We start from the raw sequence: 21,170 nt of genomic DNA, 5'->3' as shown, positions 1-21,170 counted from the left end.
CTCTCTCTCTACTCCTCTTCACCCAACACTCCCATTACTTCCACGTTATCTGATGAATCCTCAGCCTCAGCCATTGGTGCATTCGCCTTTTGCGACAACCCATAGGCGTTCCCGTTCGCCTTGCCTGCATGATGCTCTATGGTAAAATGAAATTTGGCCAGATCGGCCGGCCACCCAGCGCTGCTCTACCGTCCCCAGTTTAGCTTGCTTTAGATGAGTCAGTGAGTTGTTATCCGTCAATGCCACAAATGTGCTCCCTATGAGATAATCTCAGAACTTTTCCGTGACTGCCCACTTCAGAGCCAGCAGCTCGAGCTTCCTGCTGCTGCTGTAGTTCTGCATATTCCTCTCTGCCCCCTTTCAATCCCCCTACTTGCATATGCCACAGGATGCCCGCCTTCTCCGTTAAAACTCCTGTGGCAGCAACCCCCTCCCACGTTCCCGAGAAACTAGCGTCAGTCTCTAGGAAGAAAGGGTGAGAGAAGTCACCACACCTGTCACCAACTTATCCTGGATGGCCTGGGACGCCTTCCCTTAGGTTTCATCCCGTATATACGACGAGGGTGTGTTTGAAGTGCATGTTCCCGCTGTGAGTGATGTTAAAGGGGCTGCAAGTTTGGCAAATCCTGATACAAATATTTTGTTGAAGGAGGTGAAGCCCAGACACGACCGTAAGTTCCCTAATTGTAGTTGGGACTGAGATAGACTATCCAACGTGGATTACCCCTTGCTATTTTACATAGCCTAGTACCATGACTATAACCCCAGTACCCTTTTTATGATGCTCCTGGAGCTTCGAGAATGGGTGTATCAGAGACACGGAAAGGATATACTTCTTTGGAGTGAAAGGGAAAGGGTAAAAGACTATAAAGCTTTTGTAACCAGAAGGCAACGCTGTCATTATCAATTAATGTACCATGAATTCTTATGATATCTGTTCTTGTGCCAATAAGCTTCATCATCATCATATCCACAAAGAAAAGGTAAAAAGGAGGAATGGAGGAAAAATCGTTACAAAACAAAGGTTTGTTATGGGAAATTATCGAAAAACAAAAATACAAGTGAAAAAAATAATGGAGGAATTAAATAAAGGAGAGTCCTAACGGATGTACAATTCTCTCTACCTAACAATATAAATAAGTAAATATATCATTCGAGTTGCCATCACTAAAGTTAAAAGAAGAACATTTGCAACACGAACGTTGCACGAACGCTTCGGATTTGTTTTGCTTTGGTGCGAACTATCATCACAAGAACGGTACAGGTGAAGCCTCTCGAAACACAAGTGATGTAGACCAACTCTCCCATTTACCGTTTATATAACTTGATACAGATATTTAAGAGAAAATTATTTAACGAACTGCGTATGTAAGTGATAGAGGGAACTTCTGCATACATCTTAAAAGAACGAGAGGGAGGCTGTTGCAACACTAAACCACAACGTCACATGAGAAGACTTTGAACTTTGGGTAAGTCTGAGTTTCAGAGTTGTTAATGGATTTAAACAAAGGTGGTACCAGTTCTCTGCAGTATATATATATATATATATATATATATATATATATATATATATATATTCTTTCATACGTCTTCCTCTTGTTACCACAATGACATCCATGTATGGTGAAGGTTATAACTTGAAAATATGATGGCATTGAGATAAGAAGGTTTTCAGAAACCACAGTTATCTGTTGTCAGAATTATTTTTCCCAAATAGAATGGTTGTCGTTTGAAAATGAGAATGAGGTAGAATCAAAGGAAATGTAAGATTTTATTTGAGAAAGTGACTTTGGTAGATATGCATTTTAAGGATGTCAAAAGTGTAACATAAAATCATAACTGTGGATTCTTCCAATAAATGGAACAATTCAACATGCAGTGATTAATTTAAGAAACATGAATTTTTGTAGTTTGGTATTTTGTTTCTTACTTAGAATCACAGTTCACTATGAAAAGAAAGACTGGTAAATTACCAGTTTAGTGCCATTGTGTTGATACTCTTAAAATGATAATGCAAGAGCTTAACCTTGCTTTTTTATTCCTGACCAAAACTGCTGTAAATGAGAATCAGGGGAGTTAAAACTCTCAGTACGGTTTGGTTAAAGGTGCAAAGATGATTTGAAAAACTTTTCTAGGTCTTTGAATTATTTACAATATGTAAAACTTTTTTTGATGGATTTAGAATGAGAAAATTATTGTTGACGAGCGAGAAGAATAGTCCACTTCAGTAAGAATTAGCATGTGCTTCTTATAACTTGTTCATCATGTCTCTTCAAGCATTATCTCATATGAAAATCACTGTTTTGCAAATGATTTCTGGTTTTCTCAGAAAGCACAGCCAGCAGAATTGAAACTTTGCTTATGCATAAATGATCTTTTGATGGTGTTTTATCAAGTTTCCTCATTCCATGCTGATACAGCTTTTAATATGACTATCACAAGGCAAAATGGTCTGATTTGCTGAGATTTCCAAAATCTTCTTGTTGGAAATTATTGAGGAGATTAAATCAGAACTTTACATAAATGATACCTAGGTTTCCCTTTCTTATGTTTCTTCTTTTCATGATATGAAATCTGATATGGGCCACCAGGCCACATATATCCTTGCTAGTGATACAGGATCAATAAAGCCTATCATTTGATGAAGATGTGGTCTGTGTTCGAGTATGCATCATATATAAGGAAACATAGAATGAGTGCAAGCATTTTCCCTGGCAACGGAACATTTTTCAATGAGGCTTCTGAAATTGTGAGTTTGGTTTAGTATTTATTGATCCATCTCTCCATATTACCAAGTCCCCTCATTTTATTCATATCTATTTTTTGTGCTGTGGCACTATAGGCATGCTTGTTGGAGGCTCTTGTTAAGTTTGTATACATCACATCAGCATTTTTTCCTTCTTAATTGCCTCAACAATTTTATCATGATCAGACAGCTTAACAAAGCATAATCTTCCAGCATGAATGCCATGTTGCCCTACTTTGTGTGAGTTGCTTAGACAGTATATGTGGTCAGTCAATTTGCATAGCAAATCTCTGAAATTTAAGTAATGTGTAAAGTAACCTTTTTTTTAATATAAAGACCTATCATGATTTTTGCCTTTTCGAATGGATTGTGATTATTATGTAGAATTTCTAGGACTTCATCTCACTCAATTGATGCAAAATTTATACGCCTCAAGTTTTTGTGATTCATACATGCGCGGGGGAAGGGGGGTGTCTTTTCATGTGTGGCGGGGTGGCAATGGGAATGGATTAAGGCAGGAAGTATGAATATGTACATGTGTATGTATGTATATGTCTGGGTATGTATATGTATGTGTACATTGAAATGTATAGGTATGTATAAGTGTGTGTGTGTGTGGATGTTTATGTATATACATATGTGTGTGGGTGGGTTCGGCCTTTTTTTCGTTGTTTCCTTGCGCTACCTCACTAACACAGGAGACAGCGACTAAGTATAATTGATATAAGATATATGTGTTTATTATACTTTGTCGCTATCTCCCGCATTAGTGAGGTAGCGCAAGGAAACAGACGAGAGAATGGCCAAACCCACCCACATACTCATGTACATACATACACATCCACGCATGCACATATACATACCTATACATTTCAACGTATACATACATATACACACACAGACATATACATATATACACAAGTACATAATTCATACTGTCTGCCCTTATTCATTCCCGTCGCAACCCCACCACACATGAAATGACAACCACCTCTCCCTGCATGTGCGCGAGGTAGCGCTAGGAAAAGACAACAAAGGCCACATTTGTTCACACTCAGTCTCTAGCTGTCATGTATAATGCACCGAAACCACAGCTCCCTTTTGAAATCCAGGCCCCACAAAACTTTCCATGGTTTACCCCAGATGCTTCACATGCCCTGGTTCAATCCATTGACAGCACCTCAACCCCAGCGTAACACAATGTTCCAATTCACTCTAATCCTTGCACGCCTTTCACCCTCCTGCATGTTCAGGCCCCGATCACTCAAAATCTTTTTCACTCCATCTTTCCTCCTCCAATTTGGTCTCCCACTTCTCATTCCCTCCACCTTTGACGCATATATCCTCTTTGTCAATCTTTCCTCACTCATTCTCTCCATGTGACCAAACCATTTCAAAACACCCTCTTCTGCTCTCCCCACTACACTCTTTTTATTACCACACATCTCTCTTACCCTTTTATTACTTACTCGATCAAACCACCTCACACCACATATTGTCTTCAATGTATACATACACGGACATATACATATATACACATGTCCATAATTCATACTTGCTGCCTTTATTCATTCCCATTGCCACCCTGCCACACATGAAATGACACCCCCCTCCCCCCAGCATGCACACTAGGTAGTGCAAGGAAAAGACAACAAAGGCTACATTTGTTCACACCCAGTCCCTAGCTGTCATGTATAATGCACCCAAACCACAGCTCCCTTTCCACATCCAGGCCTCACAAAACTTTCCAATGTTTACCCCAGATGCTTCACATCATGTCGACCCCGGTATACCACAGCATTCCAATTCGCTCTATTCCTTGCATGTCTTTCACCCTCCTGCATGTTCAGGCCCCGATCGCTCAAAATCTTTTTCACTCTATCCTTCCACCTCCAATTTGATCTCCCACTTCTCGTCCCCTCCACCTCTGACACATATATCCTTTTTGTCAATCTTTCCTCACTCATTCTCTCCATGTGACCAAACTATTTCAATACACCTTCTTCTGCTCTCTCAACCACACTCTTTTTATTACCACACATCTCTTACCCTTTCATTACTTACTCGATTAAACCACCTCACACCACATATTGTCCTCAAACATTTCATTTCCAACATATCCACCCTCCTCCGCACAACCCAATCTATAGCCCACGCCTTGCAACCATATAACATTGTTTGAACCACTATTCCTTCAAACATACCTATTTTTGCTTTCCGAGATAATGTTCTCACCTTCCACACATTCTTCAGCGCTCCCAGAACTTTTGCCTCCTACCCCACCCTGTGACTCACTTCCACTTCCATGGTTTCATCTGCTGCCAAATCCACTCCCAGATATCTAAAACACTTCACTTCCTCCAGTTTTTCTCCATTCAAACTTACCTCCCAATTGACTTGTCCCTCAACCCTACTGTACCTAATAACCTTGCTCTTATTCACATTTACCTACAGCTTTCGTCTTTCACACACTTTACCACCAGCTTCTACAGTTTCTCACCGGAATTAACCTCCAGCGCTGTATCATCAGCAAACAACAGCTGACTCACTTCCCTAGCCCTTCCATCCACAACAGACTGCATACATTCCCCTCTCTCCAGAACTCTTGCATTTACCTCTCTAACAACCCCATCCATGAGGAAATATCCTCACTTAGAGGAAATATCCTCACTTGGCTCTCTTCTCTGTTCCATCTTTTGGAAAATAAAAAAACGGGAGGGGACCCTTTTACAGGGCTCTTACAACTTAAAGGCTGCTTTGCTATCAATAGAAGGGAAATGATAGACTTCTTTGGAGTGAGAAATTCCTTTATGAGTGAGATTTATTCCCTTTCATCCACTGATGACACCTCACAAAATGTGGCATTTCATGTGTACCACATGCAGGCGAAGTCTGGTAATGCTTGCTTCATGTATTGATGCTTACAGCACATGTTTCATCTGACCTAATGTTTTGCAGCCATGAAAGATGCCTAAATCAAAAGTGGACATCAGGCCTACAGCTAGACCAGGTCTTCATGAAAATAGTACTTCTCCATCAGATGGTAGAAAATCAACACACATACAAAGTAGAGTAAATGATAAGCGTTCTCCAGCACTTTTTAAGGTAAAATGGAATTATTGTATTTTGAAGTGTTAATGAATGGTCACAACTTTCTTGCTTGATAATTTGCTTGATATAAGGGAATTGATAATCAGTGCAATAATTTAAGCATTTACTTTTTTTTTTAGTAAAAGTTGGGATTTTTTTGCTATCAAAATGTATTCTCTTATTCGTCTCTTAATTGACAGTCAGTTTGATTGCAATCCACTAAAGTACTGTTGTTATGACATCTTCCTTAACAGACAAAAGATGAGTTAAGCAACAATGAAGAATCTGACATAGACTTTTCTGATGAATTGGATTGTAGCACCCCTCGCAAATATCCAAGAATTTATCCTAAAGTACCATTGCTTGATCTATCAGATGATTCTGAGCTGTCACAAAATTTGAGTCCCCTTTCAAGAGCAGATTTTGGGTCTCCAGATGAGTCCTTTTTTAGTACTAAATCACAGTGTCATCCAAGAACAGGGCCGCATTGTGTGAGAAAAGAATTGCCAGTTACACCTGAGAAGGGAAGCCCTGGCAAAAAACTCAATCCTGAATCAGTTGATAGAGACACCAGGCAAAAATTTAGTAGATTTGAAGTAGTACTACTGATTTTTATCTTCTGCATAGTATTTGTATTGATATATCTTGTCAGAGTCTTTCCTAGTATAGAAAATATAGATCAACAAACAAAGCCAGAATCACAAAAGTCTATTGAAGAAGTACATAAGGATTTCAAGAGAGAAATGAGACGTATGATTCGAGATTTCTCTCAGCCAAAAAATTTCTGGATTCAGTTAATGGCCCAGGTAGACTCCATCATGGTTGACTCTCCAACCCAGCCTGCTGTCATACTTGCTGTGGTACCGGAAGATGCTCGTGGAACTGCAACGTGCCTCCTGTATGAGATTGCACGGGCTATTAAGTATGCATTTGAAGGTCAGATTAAATTTCTTTTTTGATGATACAAAGCCCTCCAATTCTGCATTGTTTTTGAATGTAAAATGAGTTAAAGAAGTAGTGTTAGTAGAATAAGTTATTAATAATGCCGACTGGGAAGGGAAGAGTGTATTTTATTAATTTACAAATCTTATCAGTTCTTTGTGATGTTTTTGCTTCCCATCATTACTTTCAGATTATTACCTACATATATCCTATTTGATGTTAAAGGTGAATATGGGATGGGAGTTCGGGGGCTGGAATTCTACCTCACTGTTATTATCATTTTCTGTTTTTTTTAAAGGCTCATTTCATGGTGCTACCTTGTTTCTTTTAAGGCTCAGTTCATGGTGCAACCTTGCTAAGGGAAGAAAAGGCAGGCTGTTGAAAAAAATTAAGAAATGAAATGATTTTAAGATAAAATCTGTCCATGTTTTTAGAACTATTTCTGTCCATTTCTTATTTCAACTTACCTTTTGAAAAAGCCATCTTATCTGCAGTTGATTTGTTGGTCAGTTTTATTCCAGAATGATGATTCATATTTGCTTTATTGATGATGCTACATCAGTGCTTCTGAAATCTTTTTTTTATATTTCCAGGCCTATAGTTATTCCATTTATAGCTTCTCATTTTAGACAATATTTTGCTGAGAGGGGCAGCTACAGGGATGTCTGATCACTATCTTGTGGAGGTGAAGGTGAAGATTTGTAGAGGTTCTCAGAAAAGAAAAGAGAATGCTGGGGAGAAGAGAGTGGTGAGAGTAATTGAGCTTGGAAAGGAGACTTGTTTGAGGAAGTACCATGAGAGATTGAGTGCAGATGGCTAAAGGTGAGAGCAAATGACGGATCGGGAGTGGGGAGGAATGGGATGTATTTAGGGAAGCATTGATGGCTTGTGCAAAAGATGCATGTGACATGAGAAAGGTGGGAGGCAGGCAGATTAGAAAGGGTGGGATGAAGAAGTAAGATTATAAGTGAAAGAGAAGAGATGTGCGTCTGGATGATTTTTGCAGGGAAATAGTGCAAATGACTGGGAGATGTATAAAAGAAAGCTGCAGGAGGTCAAGAGTAAGGTGCAAGAGGTGAAAAAGAGGGCAGATGAGAGTTAGGGTGAGAGAGTATCATTAGGTTTTAGGGAGAATAAAAAGATGTTTTGGAAGGAGGTAAATAAAGTGTGTAAGACAAGAGAACAAATGGGAACATGGGTGAAAGGGGCAAATGGGGAGGTGATAACAGTTAGTGATGAAGTGAGGAGATGGAGTGAATATTTTGAAGGTTTGTTGAATGTGTTTGATGATAGAGTGGTAGAAGAGTGGTAGATATAGGGTGTTTTGGTCGGGATGGTGTGCGAAGTGAGAGGGTCAGGGACAATGGTTTCGTGAACAGAGAAGAGCTAGTGAAAGCTTTGCGGAAGATAAAAGCTGGTGGGTTTGGGTGATGTTGCTGTGGAATTTAAAAAAAAGTGGGTGACTGTGTTGTTGACTGGTTGGTAAGGATATTCAATGTATGTATGGATCATGGTAAAGTGCCTGAGGATTGGCAAAATGCATGCATAGTGCCATTGTACAAAGGCAAAGGGGATAAAGGTGAGTGTTCAAATTACAGAGGCATAAGTTTGTTGAGTATTCCTTGGAAATTAGATGGGAGGGTATTGATTGAGAGGGTATAGGCATGGACAAAGCATCAGATTGGGGAAGAGCAGTGTGGTTTCAGAAGTGGTAGAGGATGTGTGGGTCAGGTGTTTGCTTTGAAGAATGTATGTGAGAAATATGTAGAAAAACAGATGGAATTGTATGTAGCATTTATGGACCTGGAGAATGCATATGATAGGGTAGATAGAGATGGTTTGTGGAAGGTATTAACGGTATATGGTGTGGGAAGTAAGTTGCTAGAAGCCGTGAAAAGATTTTACCAAGGATGTAATGCATTTGTATGAGTAGGAAGAGAGGAAAGTGATTGGTTCTTAGTGAATGTCGGTTTGCTGAAGGGGTGTGTGATGTCTCCATGGTTGTTTAATTTGCTTATTGATGGGGTGGTTAGGGAAGTGAATGCAAGAGTTTTGGAGAGAGGGACAAGCATGCAGTCTGTTGTGAATGAGAGGGCTTGGGAAGAGTGTCAGTTGTTGTTCGCTGATGATACAGCACTGGTGGCTGATTTGGTTGAGAAACTGCAGAAGTGGGTGACTGAGTTCGGTAAAGCTTGTGAAAGAAGAAAGTTGAGAGTAATTGTGAATAGGAGCAAGGTTATTAGGTACAGTAGGGTTGAGGGCCAAGGTAATTAGGAGGTAAGTTTGAATTGAGGAAAACTGGAGGAAGTGAAGTGTTTTAGATATGTGAGAGTGGACTTAGCAGCAGATGAAACCATGGAAGCAGAAGCGAGTCACAGGGTGAGGGAGGGGGCGAAGGTTCTGGGAGCATTGAAGAATGTGTGGAAAGCAAGAACATAATCTCAGAGAGCAGAAATGGGTATCTTTAAAGGAATAGTGTTTCCTCCAATGTTATATGGTTGCGAGGCATGGGCTATTATGGGGTTGAACCAGGGCATGTAAAGCATCTGGGGTAAACTATGGAAAGGTCTGTGGGGCCTGTGTGTGGAAAGGGAGCTGTGGTTGTGAGGCATGGGCTATTGATAGGGTTGTGTGGAGGAGGGTGGATGTGTTGGAAAGGAAATCTTTGAGGACAATAAGTGGTATGAGGTGGTTTGATCAAGTAAGTAATGAAAGTGGAAAAAAAGAGTGTGGTTGAGAGAGCAGAAGAGAGTGTGCTGAAATGGTTTGGACACATGGAGAGAATTGAAAGAGGAAAGATTGACAAAGGGGATATACGTGTCAGAGGTGGAGGGAACGAGGGGAAGTGGGAGCCCAAATTGATGTTGGAAGGTTGGGGTGAAAAGGATTTTGAGTGATCGGGGCCTGAACGTACAGGAGGGTGAAAGGCGTGTAGAGTGAATTGGTATGACGTTGTATACCAGGGTCGCTGTGCTATTGGAATGACGTTGTATACCGCGGTCGATGTGCTATCATTGGATTGAATCAGGGCATGTAAAGCATCTGGGGTAAACCATGGAAAGGTCCGTGGGGCCTGTATATGGAAAGGGAGTCGTGGTTTCAGTGCATTACACACGACAGCTAGTGACTGAGTGTGAACGAATGTGGCCTTTTTTGTCTGTTCTTGGCACTGCCTCGCTGGAGGGGGAGGGGAGGATGCCATTTCGGGTGTGGCGGGGTGATGACAGGAATGAATGAAGGCAGCAAGTATGGATATGTACATGTGTATATATATATGGATGTATACATTGAAATGTATATGTGTGTATATGTGCATGTGTGGGTGTTTTATGTATGTACATGTGTATGTGGGTGGGTTGGGCCATTCCTCGTCTGTTTCCTTGTGCTACCTTGCTAACGCCGGAGATGGTGATTAAGTATGATAATAAAAAATAATGGTAATGATGACATATCTCTAAGCATTCTTTCTGATATTTTATCCTTTATAGTGCCAACTGTGTTAAGTGAAAATATAAACCTAGCCATTTAGATGTGCTGACCCAAATTTATACCTATCCAGTTCATTCATATGCAACTACTGTATTTTGTGATCAATAGAATGTGTTGGTATGATGGTATGCTTAGTCACACTTACCTTCCTTTTCTTGAAAACATTCTAAGGTATTCATCAGAAGATGAACTAATTTATTAGAACCTTATCATTTTCACCGATCAACTTTCGTAACTTCTTCAGCTTCATTGAATTGGCCACCTCTGCCTCAAGATGAAACATAAGGCAATTTGTACTTGTATATTAGCTGTTTCCTACAGAATGTTCCAGACACTACAGGCCTTAATCAATTAGTATACTAATTAGTATAAGTGTAGATGCTAAGGATATCTTTATGAAATCTGTGGCCTTGTATTTGAAATCATTTTTGAAGCTGTTCTCTTTTACAAGATGATAGATATTACTGGTAAAAGCCATGAGTAATCATATTTATTTGTGACTAAGAACACTTACAAAAATACCACATAACTCAGAATGCCTGAAAATGTCCCTGGAGTACCTCATATACCTGAGAGGATGAAGGCATGTACAGAGCATCAGATCAGGAAGGATCACTGTTGTTTTAGTAGTGATAGAGGATGTATGGATCAAGTTTTTCCTTTAAAGAATGTGTGAGAAATGATTTGAAAAACAAATAGATGTGTATGCGGCTTTTATGGATCTGGAGATGTTATAATGATAGGGTTGATAGAGATGTTTTATGGAAGGTCTTAAGAATATATGTGTGAGAGGAAAGCTGCTTTAAGCAGTAAGAAGTTTTTACCAAGGTTTAAGGCTTGTATATGAATAGGTAGAAAGGAGAGTGAATGGTTTAAGTGAAGGTTGGTGTGCGGTAGGGGTGTGTGATTTCACCATGGTTTTTCATTTTGTTCATGGATAGGGTGTTGAGGAAGGTTAGTGCAAGAGTCTTGGAGAGAGGGGCAAGTATGCAGTCTGTGGGGGATGAGAGGGCCTAGCAAGTGAGTCATTTGATATTTCTGATGATACAGCACTGGCGGCAGATTCAAGTGAGAAGCCACTGAAGATGGTAACTGAGTTAGGACGTGTGTAAAAGAGAAAGCTTAGAGTGTATGTGAATAAGATCAAGGTTTTAAGATTTGGCAGAGTTGAGGGAGAGGTTAGTTAGGATGTGAGTCTGAATGGAGAAAAATTGGAGGAAGTGAAGTGTTTTAGATATCTGGGAGTGGATTTGGCAGCAAATGGAATTGTGGAATCAGAGATGAGTCATAGGGTTGGGAAGGGAGTAAAGGCCTTGGGAGAGTTGAAGAATGTGTGGAAAGGGAGAACGTTATCTGGAAGGGCAAAAATGGGTATGTTTGAAGGTATAGTAGTCCCAAGAATTTTCTACAGATGTAAGGCATGGGCTACAGATAAGGCTGTGTGGAGGAGGGTGGATGCATTGGAAATGAAATGTTTAAGGGCAGTTTACATTGGGAGATGGTTTGATTTAGTAAGTAATGAAAATGTAAGAGAGATGTATGGTGATAAAAAGTGTAGTTGAGAGAACAGAGGATGGTGTGCAGAAATGGTTTGGGTGTACGGATAAAATGAGTGAAGAAAGATAGACAGAAAAGATATATGTGTCAGAAGTGGAGGTAACAAAGAGAAGCAGGTGGCCAAGTTGGAGGTGGAAGGATGGAGTGAAAAAGATTTTGTGACTGGGGCCTGAACATGCAGGATGGTGAAAGATGTGCATGGAATAAGGTGAATTGGAATGATGTGGTATCCTAGGGTCAGCTTGCTGTCGATGGACTGGACCAGGGCATGTGAAATGTTTCAGGTAAACCATGGAAAGGTCTGTGGGACCTGGATGTGGATAGGGAGCTGTGGTTTTGGTGCATTACATATGACAGCTAGAGACAGTGTGAACAAATGTGTTTTTTTTTTTATCTTTTTCCTGACGCTACCTTGCTGAAGCAGGGGGTAGCAGTGCTATTTCCTGTGTGGTGGGGTAGCGCCCGGAATGGATGAAGGCAAGCAAGTATGAATATGTACGCTTGTATGTATGTATATGTCTGTGTATGTGTATGAATATGTGTGTGTGTATGGGCATTTATGCATGTATATGTGTATATGAGTGGATGGGCCATTCTTGGTTTGTTTCCTGGCTCTACCCACTGATGTGGGAAACAGCGATTAAGTATAATGATGATAATATATATTCATGCTTGCTTGCCTTCATCCTTTCCTGGCACTACCCTGTCTCACAGGAAAAAGCATTGCCACCCCCTGCTTCAGCAAGGAAGTGCCAGGAAAAACAAGACAAAATAGGCCACATTCATTCACACTCACTCTCTAGTTGTAATGTGTAATGCACTGAAACCACAGCTTTCTGTCCTTTTCTAGGCCCCACAGATATTTCCATGGTTTACCCCAGACGCTTCACATACCCTGGTTCAGTCCACTCACAACATGTTGCCCCTGGTATACCACATTGTTCCAATTCACTCTGTTCTTTGCACACCTGATAACCCCTGCATATTTAGGCCCTGATCACTCAAAATCTTTCCACCTCCAATTTGGTCTCCTGATTTTCCTTGTTCTCTCCACCTCTGGTACGTATATCCTCTTTGTCAACCTTTCCTCACTCATTGTCTCCATATGTCCAAACCATTTCAACACACCCTTTTCTGCTCTCTCAATCACACTCTTTTTTACTACCACACACTTCTCTTACCCTTTCATTACTTACTCGATCAAACTATGTCTGCAGAGAGAACTTCATCCCCCTCTCCATACATTTTCATAGGTATGTCACTATTACATTTTAGTACTTTGTCATCTCTCCTATGGCCATATTAGCATCTGCAGACATTTTGGTCCCATAGGGTCTTGATCCGAATGAGGCAAGGCACTGATGAAGTATTGCAGGAAACATCTACCTAATTATGTGTTTTGAGCACCTAGTGTGCCTGGAAATTTCACATGTACCCACAGTTTCTTGCTTCCAGGTGATAATTAGGGCTTCCTCCTCCTTAGAAAGGTAAGAGTGAACCATCTTGCAGCAGAGGTGGAAGAAATGTATCACCCAGAAATGAAATTTCCAAAATGAAGTGGTATCCTGGAAGAGTAAAGAAAGTGTCCTTCCCTCAAGATATTGAGGCATCCTGATGTGGGTTGCTGGTTCTCACACCAATAGAAACACTGGTCTCAGTGACCAGATGTATGGTGATTTCACCCTGTGAGCATCATATACTTTTACCCACAATAAACCTTAGCCATGTATATCCTTTGAAAATATATGGGGGTTGAACAAGGGTATTTTTATTTTGTTTATGGATGGTGTAGGGAGGGAGGTAAATACAAGTCTTGGAGAGGGGCGAGTATGCAATCTGTAGGGCGAGAGAGTGCCTCATAAGTGTTTGTTGATGATACAGCACTGGTGGCAGGTATGAGTGAGAAACTGTCGAAGTAGGTGACTGAATTAAGATGAGTGTGAGAAAGAAGATTGTTGAGAGAAAAGTGAATAAAAGCAATGGTATTGGGTTTAACAGGCTTGAGACACATGTTAGTTAGTGTGTGAGTATCAGGGAGAATAAGATATTTTGGAAGGGGTTTAATGATGTATGAAAAAGAAAAGAACAAACAGGGACATTGATTAAGGGGGCAAAGAGAAAGTGGTAAGAGGTCATGATAAAGTGAGATGAAGTGAATATTTTGAAGGACTGTTGAATGTGTTTGATGATGGGATGGCAGATGTAGGGTGTTTGGGTCATGGTGGAATGCAAAGTGAGAGTCATGGAGATTGGTTTGGTGAAGAAAGAAGTGGTAAAAGCCTTATTTAGTATGAAATGTATCAAGGATGGTATTGCAGTAGAAAATATTAAAAAAAGGGGGGTGACTGTATAGTTGATTGGTTTGTTAGGATTTTCAAGGAGCTATGATTTCTGTGCATTACACATGACAGGTAGAGAATGGATGTGAGCAGATGTGGCCTTTCTTTGTTTGTTCCAAATGCTACCTAGCTAATGTGGGAAATAATGATCCAGTATAAAAACAAAAAGAGGGGAAAAAACAAGCAGAGAGAGCAACAGATACATTAGTATATTTTTGCTTTGTTGCTGTCTCCCGCGTTTGCGAGGTAGGGGAAGGAAATGGACAAAAGAAATGGCCCAACCCATTAGTATTTTTGATTATATTATATGACCATGTAGATTTAGCTAAACTGTTTTTCTTTTTAGCAGTAGTTGACAAATTATTGATGATTTTTTCTCTTATGTAATGCTAACTTGAACTAATGCTTTACATGTACCGTATCACTGTTTACAAGCAGCTGATGCCTCTATGCTTTTTCTTTTGTGGATTTTTGTAGCATTCCTTTTAGGGTAAGTCACTATGGTGGAGATTCCAGTGCTGAGAGGTGGAGCTGAATTTACAAATTATTCCTTTTCATGAAATATTTGTTTTTTGGTAATGGTAAATTCAAAAGTCACATCTTTAAGCAGTTATTAGTGGTTGATTATGGTTGCTATACCTGTAAGCCTTCTCTGTGTGTATGTGGAAGTACGGGTTCACAGCTTTAGGATTTTTTTTTAATTAATACATTATACTGCATGCATTTGTATCATTTTTGATAAAAGTGCTTTTGTGATGAATGTTCCTTTCTTTTTGCAAATTATCGTGCATGTAGGTTTTTTGTTTACTCTCTCTTTTTGAAAGAATACACATGATTTTTATATGTCTTCAGTGTTAATACTTTGAATTAGATGGAAAGGTCCTCCATATTAGTTGGCTGCTTCTTGGTTATTCACAGTGAAAATAAAGTCAATATGGTACAAGAAGCCTAGGTATTCATTCACCCTGTTTCACTCTTATAGGTAAAGTTTCTCCTTTGCACTTTGGGATTATTGTTTTAAATGCCCATAACTCAGCAACTTGTGGAATGTTTATCTCCTTGGCAAAGTTCCTCCTTTCATACCTTTAAGTGCACTTCAGTTGACCTTCATCTGCCTTTCATTTGTTATGTATGATTCTGTATGTATTACTTACCCCCACCACATATCTTTCTTTTCAAGGTTTCAGTCTTTACTTGTGTGTTATATCAATCTGTAGTGCATTGTACATAGGTTATTGATGTATGCTTTCTTCAGTTAGATCTGTGTTTTTCTATGAAAGCCAAGGTGTCATATCCCTGTGTTAGAATAGATATTCAGATGTGCAGGGCCTGGCACTAGAGTTATAATTCAATTGGATAATATTCTGTTTCAGTCTTCACATGTATGCTAATGAAATTAAACTTTTCTTATAATTCTTTACTTTTACTTGTAACTAATTTCTCCTCCTCCTGTTTGGAGTATAAGAGCTTACAGTTTTGCATTCTAGTAATTGTTTCCACAGATACCAGGTTTGTTATGCATGAGGTGAATGATGTACAAAAGAATCCTCATAAATTAAAGCTGGAGCTTGATGAGGCTCTTCATGGACTACATAAGGCACATGCAGCAGTTATACACAACATTGAAAATATCCCAGGAGAAGCTGCTATGATTTTCCATGCTTATTGCGATAATGAGAATGCACCATATAAGCAGGTAATCATTGTAAGATCATAAGATTTTGAGAGATTCACAAACTGTTTACATGGATACACTGTATGGATGTATTGTGCAATAAGTGAAATAAAGATACAGGTACTATGATGATATCAAAATATGGTTTTGGATAAAAGAAGGACCTCTTTTATTTCTAATTGTTTTTCCTGCCTTAGCAAATAGCATCAGTAACAAATGAACATCATTTTCTTTTACACATTAAAAGGGTTACAGAGATCACAAAGGTGTTAGTCAGAACCAGTGGGTTGATATAGCATGGACTGTTACAAACTCGATTCATTGTAGATGTTTGATAGACAGAATTTAAATATTTAGGAGCCATCTTAGGTAAGTTTGGTGATATGCAAGGAGAGATAAGGAAGAGCACTATAGGGTAGAAGAGTCGCTGGGGTCCCTTAATAGAGTAAAAAGGGTAGAGGCACAAGTATGGAAGTGAAAAAAGAATTATAGGACAGCATAGTCCACCCAAACTTGATCTATGCAACTGAAACATGGACATAGAATAAGTCACAGAGGTAAAGAATTGAGGTTGTGGAAATGAGCTATTTGAAAGGAGCATGTGGTATGACAAGATTAAATGAAGATGAGGGGATGTATGAGAGATTTGGTATAACAGGGAATGGAGAGGGAAGGAATTGTAGAGTGGATGAAATGTGATACTTTGAGCTGGATTAGGCATATAGAAAGGATGCAAGATGGCAAATTTACAAGAAGAATGTATGATAGTATGATTAAAAGAAGAGTGTATGGTTGTGCAGTTAAAGTGGTTGATTTGAGAGGTAGACATGGGGAAATAGAGTAGAAGAGTACTGGAGGGAGAGAAATCATGGAAGAATGCTTGGAATGGTGTATGCAAGGGAGGCATGTAATGACAGTGACAAGTGGAGGCTCTCTTGCTGTGGCTACCCCTGTGATGGGAGTTCCTGGAGGGATGGGCATCAGAGATACAGATAGATAAATAGTGTTAATCTTCGTGAACAAGAATCTTGGGTCCAAAATTTTTATTTTGCTAATTAGTTGTTGATAACCTTTGAAGTATATATGGGGCTACTGTAGCTTTAAGGCTGCACTCCATGCAGGAGCAGAGAAATTATGGTGTAGATTATTACCATTTCTACCAGCTTGGGTATCAGGAGGGTTAGTGATGGCTGCGTAGTGAGCCAGCACTTCACTGGTTGTCAAGTTGCACTCTATCTCACCCACAACTAGCCTACTAGCATTCTGTCCACAAGCATACAATCTCTCCTTGTCATACATAACACTTGACTACACTTAACTCACACAACTCATTCTTCGTAAATAGATTTTTCTGCAGTGAGCACCATGTGTTAGCCCTACCTTTTGGCAAAATGGTATGAGCAATAGATAGAAGTTGTAGGTAAGAACATTTAGGCAGGAACGTTAGGTAGAGGTATTATTTAGGAACAGTTGATGGGAGCATTAGGGAGACATAGTTAGTAGGAACATAAGGCGCCTCAGCAAACACTGTGCTAGAGTTGCCCTCAGCCAGTGGCCTGTTAAGGGCGAGGTACTAAAGCCCAAAGCAGCACTGGAGTTTTATAGTTTTGAAGACTCCTTTGTCTTGGCCATCCCGTTAAATGAGTTCCAGATGGAAACAGGTGTGAAAGATCTGGAGAGATAGTTGAAATACAGCCTATGTAATCTCCTGCTTGTTTTTAGAAGATGACTAAGAGAGAGGGAGTTGGGACTGGAAATCCTTGTTCCCTTTATTAACTTTTAGAAAGCAAGAATGAGATGGGTGAGGATTTTTCCTCAAAGGCTCAGTCATTTTTTTCCTGAGTACCCCACAAAGGCAAGAAAGTATTGGGGGGGGATTATGGACATGCTTAGAACTTTGCAACCCCAGGACACCTTTTCTAGGGTTTCCACGGCACTCAGGAAGTCAGCCATATTCAGGAGCTGGAACAGAGTGAATGAAATTGGGTGATATTTGTCTAAGCAGGATAAGAGGACAGAGGTGTTAAATGTCATCACTGTGGAAGTTGTATCCTGGGCATGAGGCAACCTTAGATAGATTGAATTGATGTCTGTTAAGTTGAATAGGTGGGTGGGTGGTGCCCAGAGTGCTGACCTGCAGTGTGATATGTCTCCCTGGAGAGTGCACTTTCAAATGGGTTGATGTATGGTGGAATGAAGTTCAAGAATAATTGGAGAATGTTTATTGTTTGGCTGGTCATTTCACTATGAATGTTTTGCTTAAGTGTTATTTACTGGGAATGGAGGATCTGCGAGTTCAGATGGCTGGCATGAGATTCCTATTTTCACATAGAGTTTGGTAAGTCCTGTTGCTTAGAATTAGGCAAAAAATATGGTGAGGTGGTATCGTATTGGAAGAACTTTTTCTCAATGAATGTGATTAATGTTTATGATTTCTAAATTAGTTGGTGATTGTTCTGAGTGCTGAGTTGTAGGTGGGTTGTAGTTTTATTATGTTTTCTTTTGAAAGAGTTGATGAATTTCATGAAATTCACATTCTGTGTGAATTCATCACAGTTTCAACTAACTGATTTGGAGTAGCTTTTTTTTTACATATGCAGTATTTCAGAAAAGCTGCATTCATTGATGTACAGATGATTTTGAAATTGTTCTTGTTTATGCCTGCAGTATTGTAGATAAGTCATATTTATTAATTTACAACTTTTTCATTTATGATGGGTATGTTATAGGTATCTGTCATATGATCATGTTGGTCACTTACTTTACAATTTTCCAGGTTTTAATCCTCCCAATAATTGAAGTTCAAGGCTATTATGAAGATTTGGCCTATGAAAGATTAGACAGCACAGTAGATGACCTTTTGACGGAAATATGGGGAACACACCTGCAGATGAAGGATGTGTCAGCTATAATTTCTCGAATTGCCAATTCCCCAGTGCTCATCCAACCTGAAAGAAGGGAAAAAATTAATGAACTATGTCCATTATAGTAAAGATTTGTATAGTTAAGTGTATATTGTCACATTATTAGTTATGATTCTATTGATATCAAAGAATGAGGGAATTCATTAGTATTTGGGTCTTTTTATAGACTGTGTAGTAATGATCAGGGTAATAGCAATTGCATTTTCTTATTAATCCTCAGCTGACTTTATATTTTACATATCTTGTAAATCAAAAGCAAGGTTGTACTTGTGAAATTTGCTTTTGTCCAAAATGTAAAATTCGGAAGAAATATCATTTCTGACATAAATAATGTGGCACTATGTTAGTACTCTGTAGACATATCAAGAACTAGAGCCTTTTGATATGAAAAGTGTAAGTCAAATGCACATTCCACTGGAATGATAAAAATTTTGGACCATTTCCATATTTTGTGGATACAAGCATCAACTCCAGTCATGGTCCAGTATTTAAGCCAGTTTTGTCACATAGCACAAAGACAAGGATGTGAAAAATATCATGTAAAATCCAACCAGGTTGAAGTTAGTGCTTAAGGTTTTTTAATATGTGTTGGATCTGTGATATTTCTGTAAACATGCTTCAGTTAAAGCAACAGATGATTGATGAAAAATATTCTGGATTTGTATTGCTGAAGGAATTTTGCTAAATGATTCTTGGGTGTTAAAAACAGAAATATTTTTCACCTGAAGTCATTGTCCTTTGGCCATCTGTGAGACCTCATCCTCAGTGAGAGGTGATTTGGCAATTGTACCCCCAAAATTAAGGCTTATACTTGAGGATTCGCCCTATTTGACCATCATAGAACATGAAAGGCCAGTGGATGCTTGGTCACGGGATTCAACATCCATTTAGTTGCCCACCCAGGCCTTTGATGGTGCTTGGATATAAGATAGTGCCAGACAACCACCCATCCTAATTTATTTTCACTTCCTCACTTGCACTGTATGGACCTGTTGAATATTGCTGAACATCAGTTTGCGGTGTCTTCACTTTTGTTTTATCATCAGAGATTATTTATTTATTTACTATATTTTGTCGCTGTCTACCACGTTAGTGAGGTAGCGCACGGAAACGGACGAAAGAATGGCCCAACCCACCCACATACACACACACATATATATATATATATATATATATATATATATATATATATATATATATATATATATATATATCTATCTATTCTATCTATTATACTTTGTCACTGTCTCCCGCGTCAGCGAGGTAGCGCAAGGAAACAGAAGAAAGAATGGCCCAACCCACCCACATACAAAAGTATATACATACACGCCCACACACGCATATATACATACCTAAACATTTCAACGTATACATACATATACATACACAGACATATACATATATGCACATGGAAATATTCATACTTGCTGCCTTCATCCATTCCTTTCGCCACTCTGCCACAAATGAAATGGCACCCCCCCTCCTCCCATGTGTGTGTGTGCGATGTAGCCCCAGGAAAAAACAGCAAAGGCCACATTCGTTCACACTCAGTCTCTAGCTGTCATGTGTAATGCACCGAAATCACAGCTCCCTTTCCATATCCAGGCTCCACAAAACTTTCCATGGTTTATCCCAGACGTTTCACATGCTCTGGTTCAATCCATTGACAGCACATTGACCCCAGTATACCACACCATTTCCATTCACTCTATTCCTTGCACGCTTTTCACTCTCCTGTAAGTTCAAGCCCCGATCACTCAAAATCTTTTTCACTCCATCCTTCAACCTCCAATTTGGTCTCTCACCTCTCGTTCCCTACAACTCTGACACACACACATATATATATATATATATATATATATATATATATATATATATTTTTTTTTTTTTTTTTTATACTTTGTCGCTGTCTCCCGCGTTTGCGAGGTAGCGCAAGGAAACAGACGAAAGAAATGGCCCAACCCCCCCCCCATACACATGTATATACATACATCCACACACGCAAATATTCATACCTACACAGCTTTCCATGGTTTTCCCCAGACGCTTCACATGCCTTGATTCAATCAACTGACAGCACGTCAACCCCGGTATACTACATCGCTCCAATTCACTCTATTCCTTGCCCTCCTTTCACCCTCCTGCATGTTCAGGCCCCGATCACACAAAATCTTTTTCACTCCATCTTTCCACCTCCAATTTGGTCTCCCTCTTCTCCTCGTTCCCTCCACCTCCGACACATATATCCTCTTGGTCAATCTTTCCTCACTCATTCTCTCCATGTGCCCAAACCACTTCAAAACACCCTCCTCTGCTCTCTCAACCACGCTCTTTTTATTTCCACACATCTCTCTTACCCTTACGTTACTCACTCGATCAAACCACCTCACACCACACATTGTCCTCAA

General features: G+C 39.6%; 1 protein-coding gene across 1 annotated transcript; it reads left to right on the top strand.

Annotated features, from left to right (window-relative positions):
* The first annotated feature begins 1,242 nt into the window (after nt 1–1,242).
* Nucleotides 1,243–20,655, top strand: LOC139758384 (uncharacterized). Its single transcript, XM_071679710.1, has 5 exons — nt 1,243–1,469; nt 5,705–5,851; nt 6,091–6,772; nt 15,666–15,859; nt 18,615–20,655. Exons 2-5 carry the CDS (start codon nt 5,714–5,716, stop codon nt 18,825–18,827), a joined length of 1,227 nt encoding a protein of 408 aa, XP_071535811.1. The 5' UTR covers nt 1,243–1,469; nt 5,705–5,713; the 3' UTR covers nt 18,828–20,655.
* The last annotated feature ends 515 nt before the right edge of the window (nt 20,656–21,170 follow it).

The sequence above is a fragment of the Panulirus ornatus genome, chromosome 30 (genome assembly GCF_036320965.1).
Source record: "Panulirus ornatus isolate Po-2019 chromosome 30, ASM3632096v1, whole genome shotgun sequence".
In the NCBI taxonomy this organism is placed as follows: Eukaryota; Metazoa; Arthropoda; class Malacostraca; order Decapoda; family Palinuridae; genus Panulirus; species Panulirus ornatus.
The sequence above is the reverse complement of the archived record's forward strand: the minus strand, read 5'-3'. Positions and strand labels throughout refer to the sequence as shown.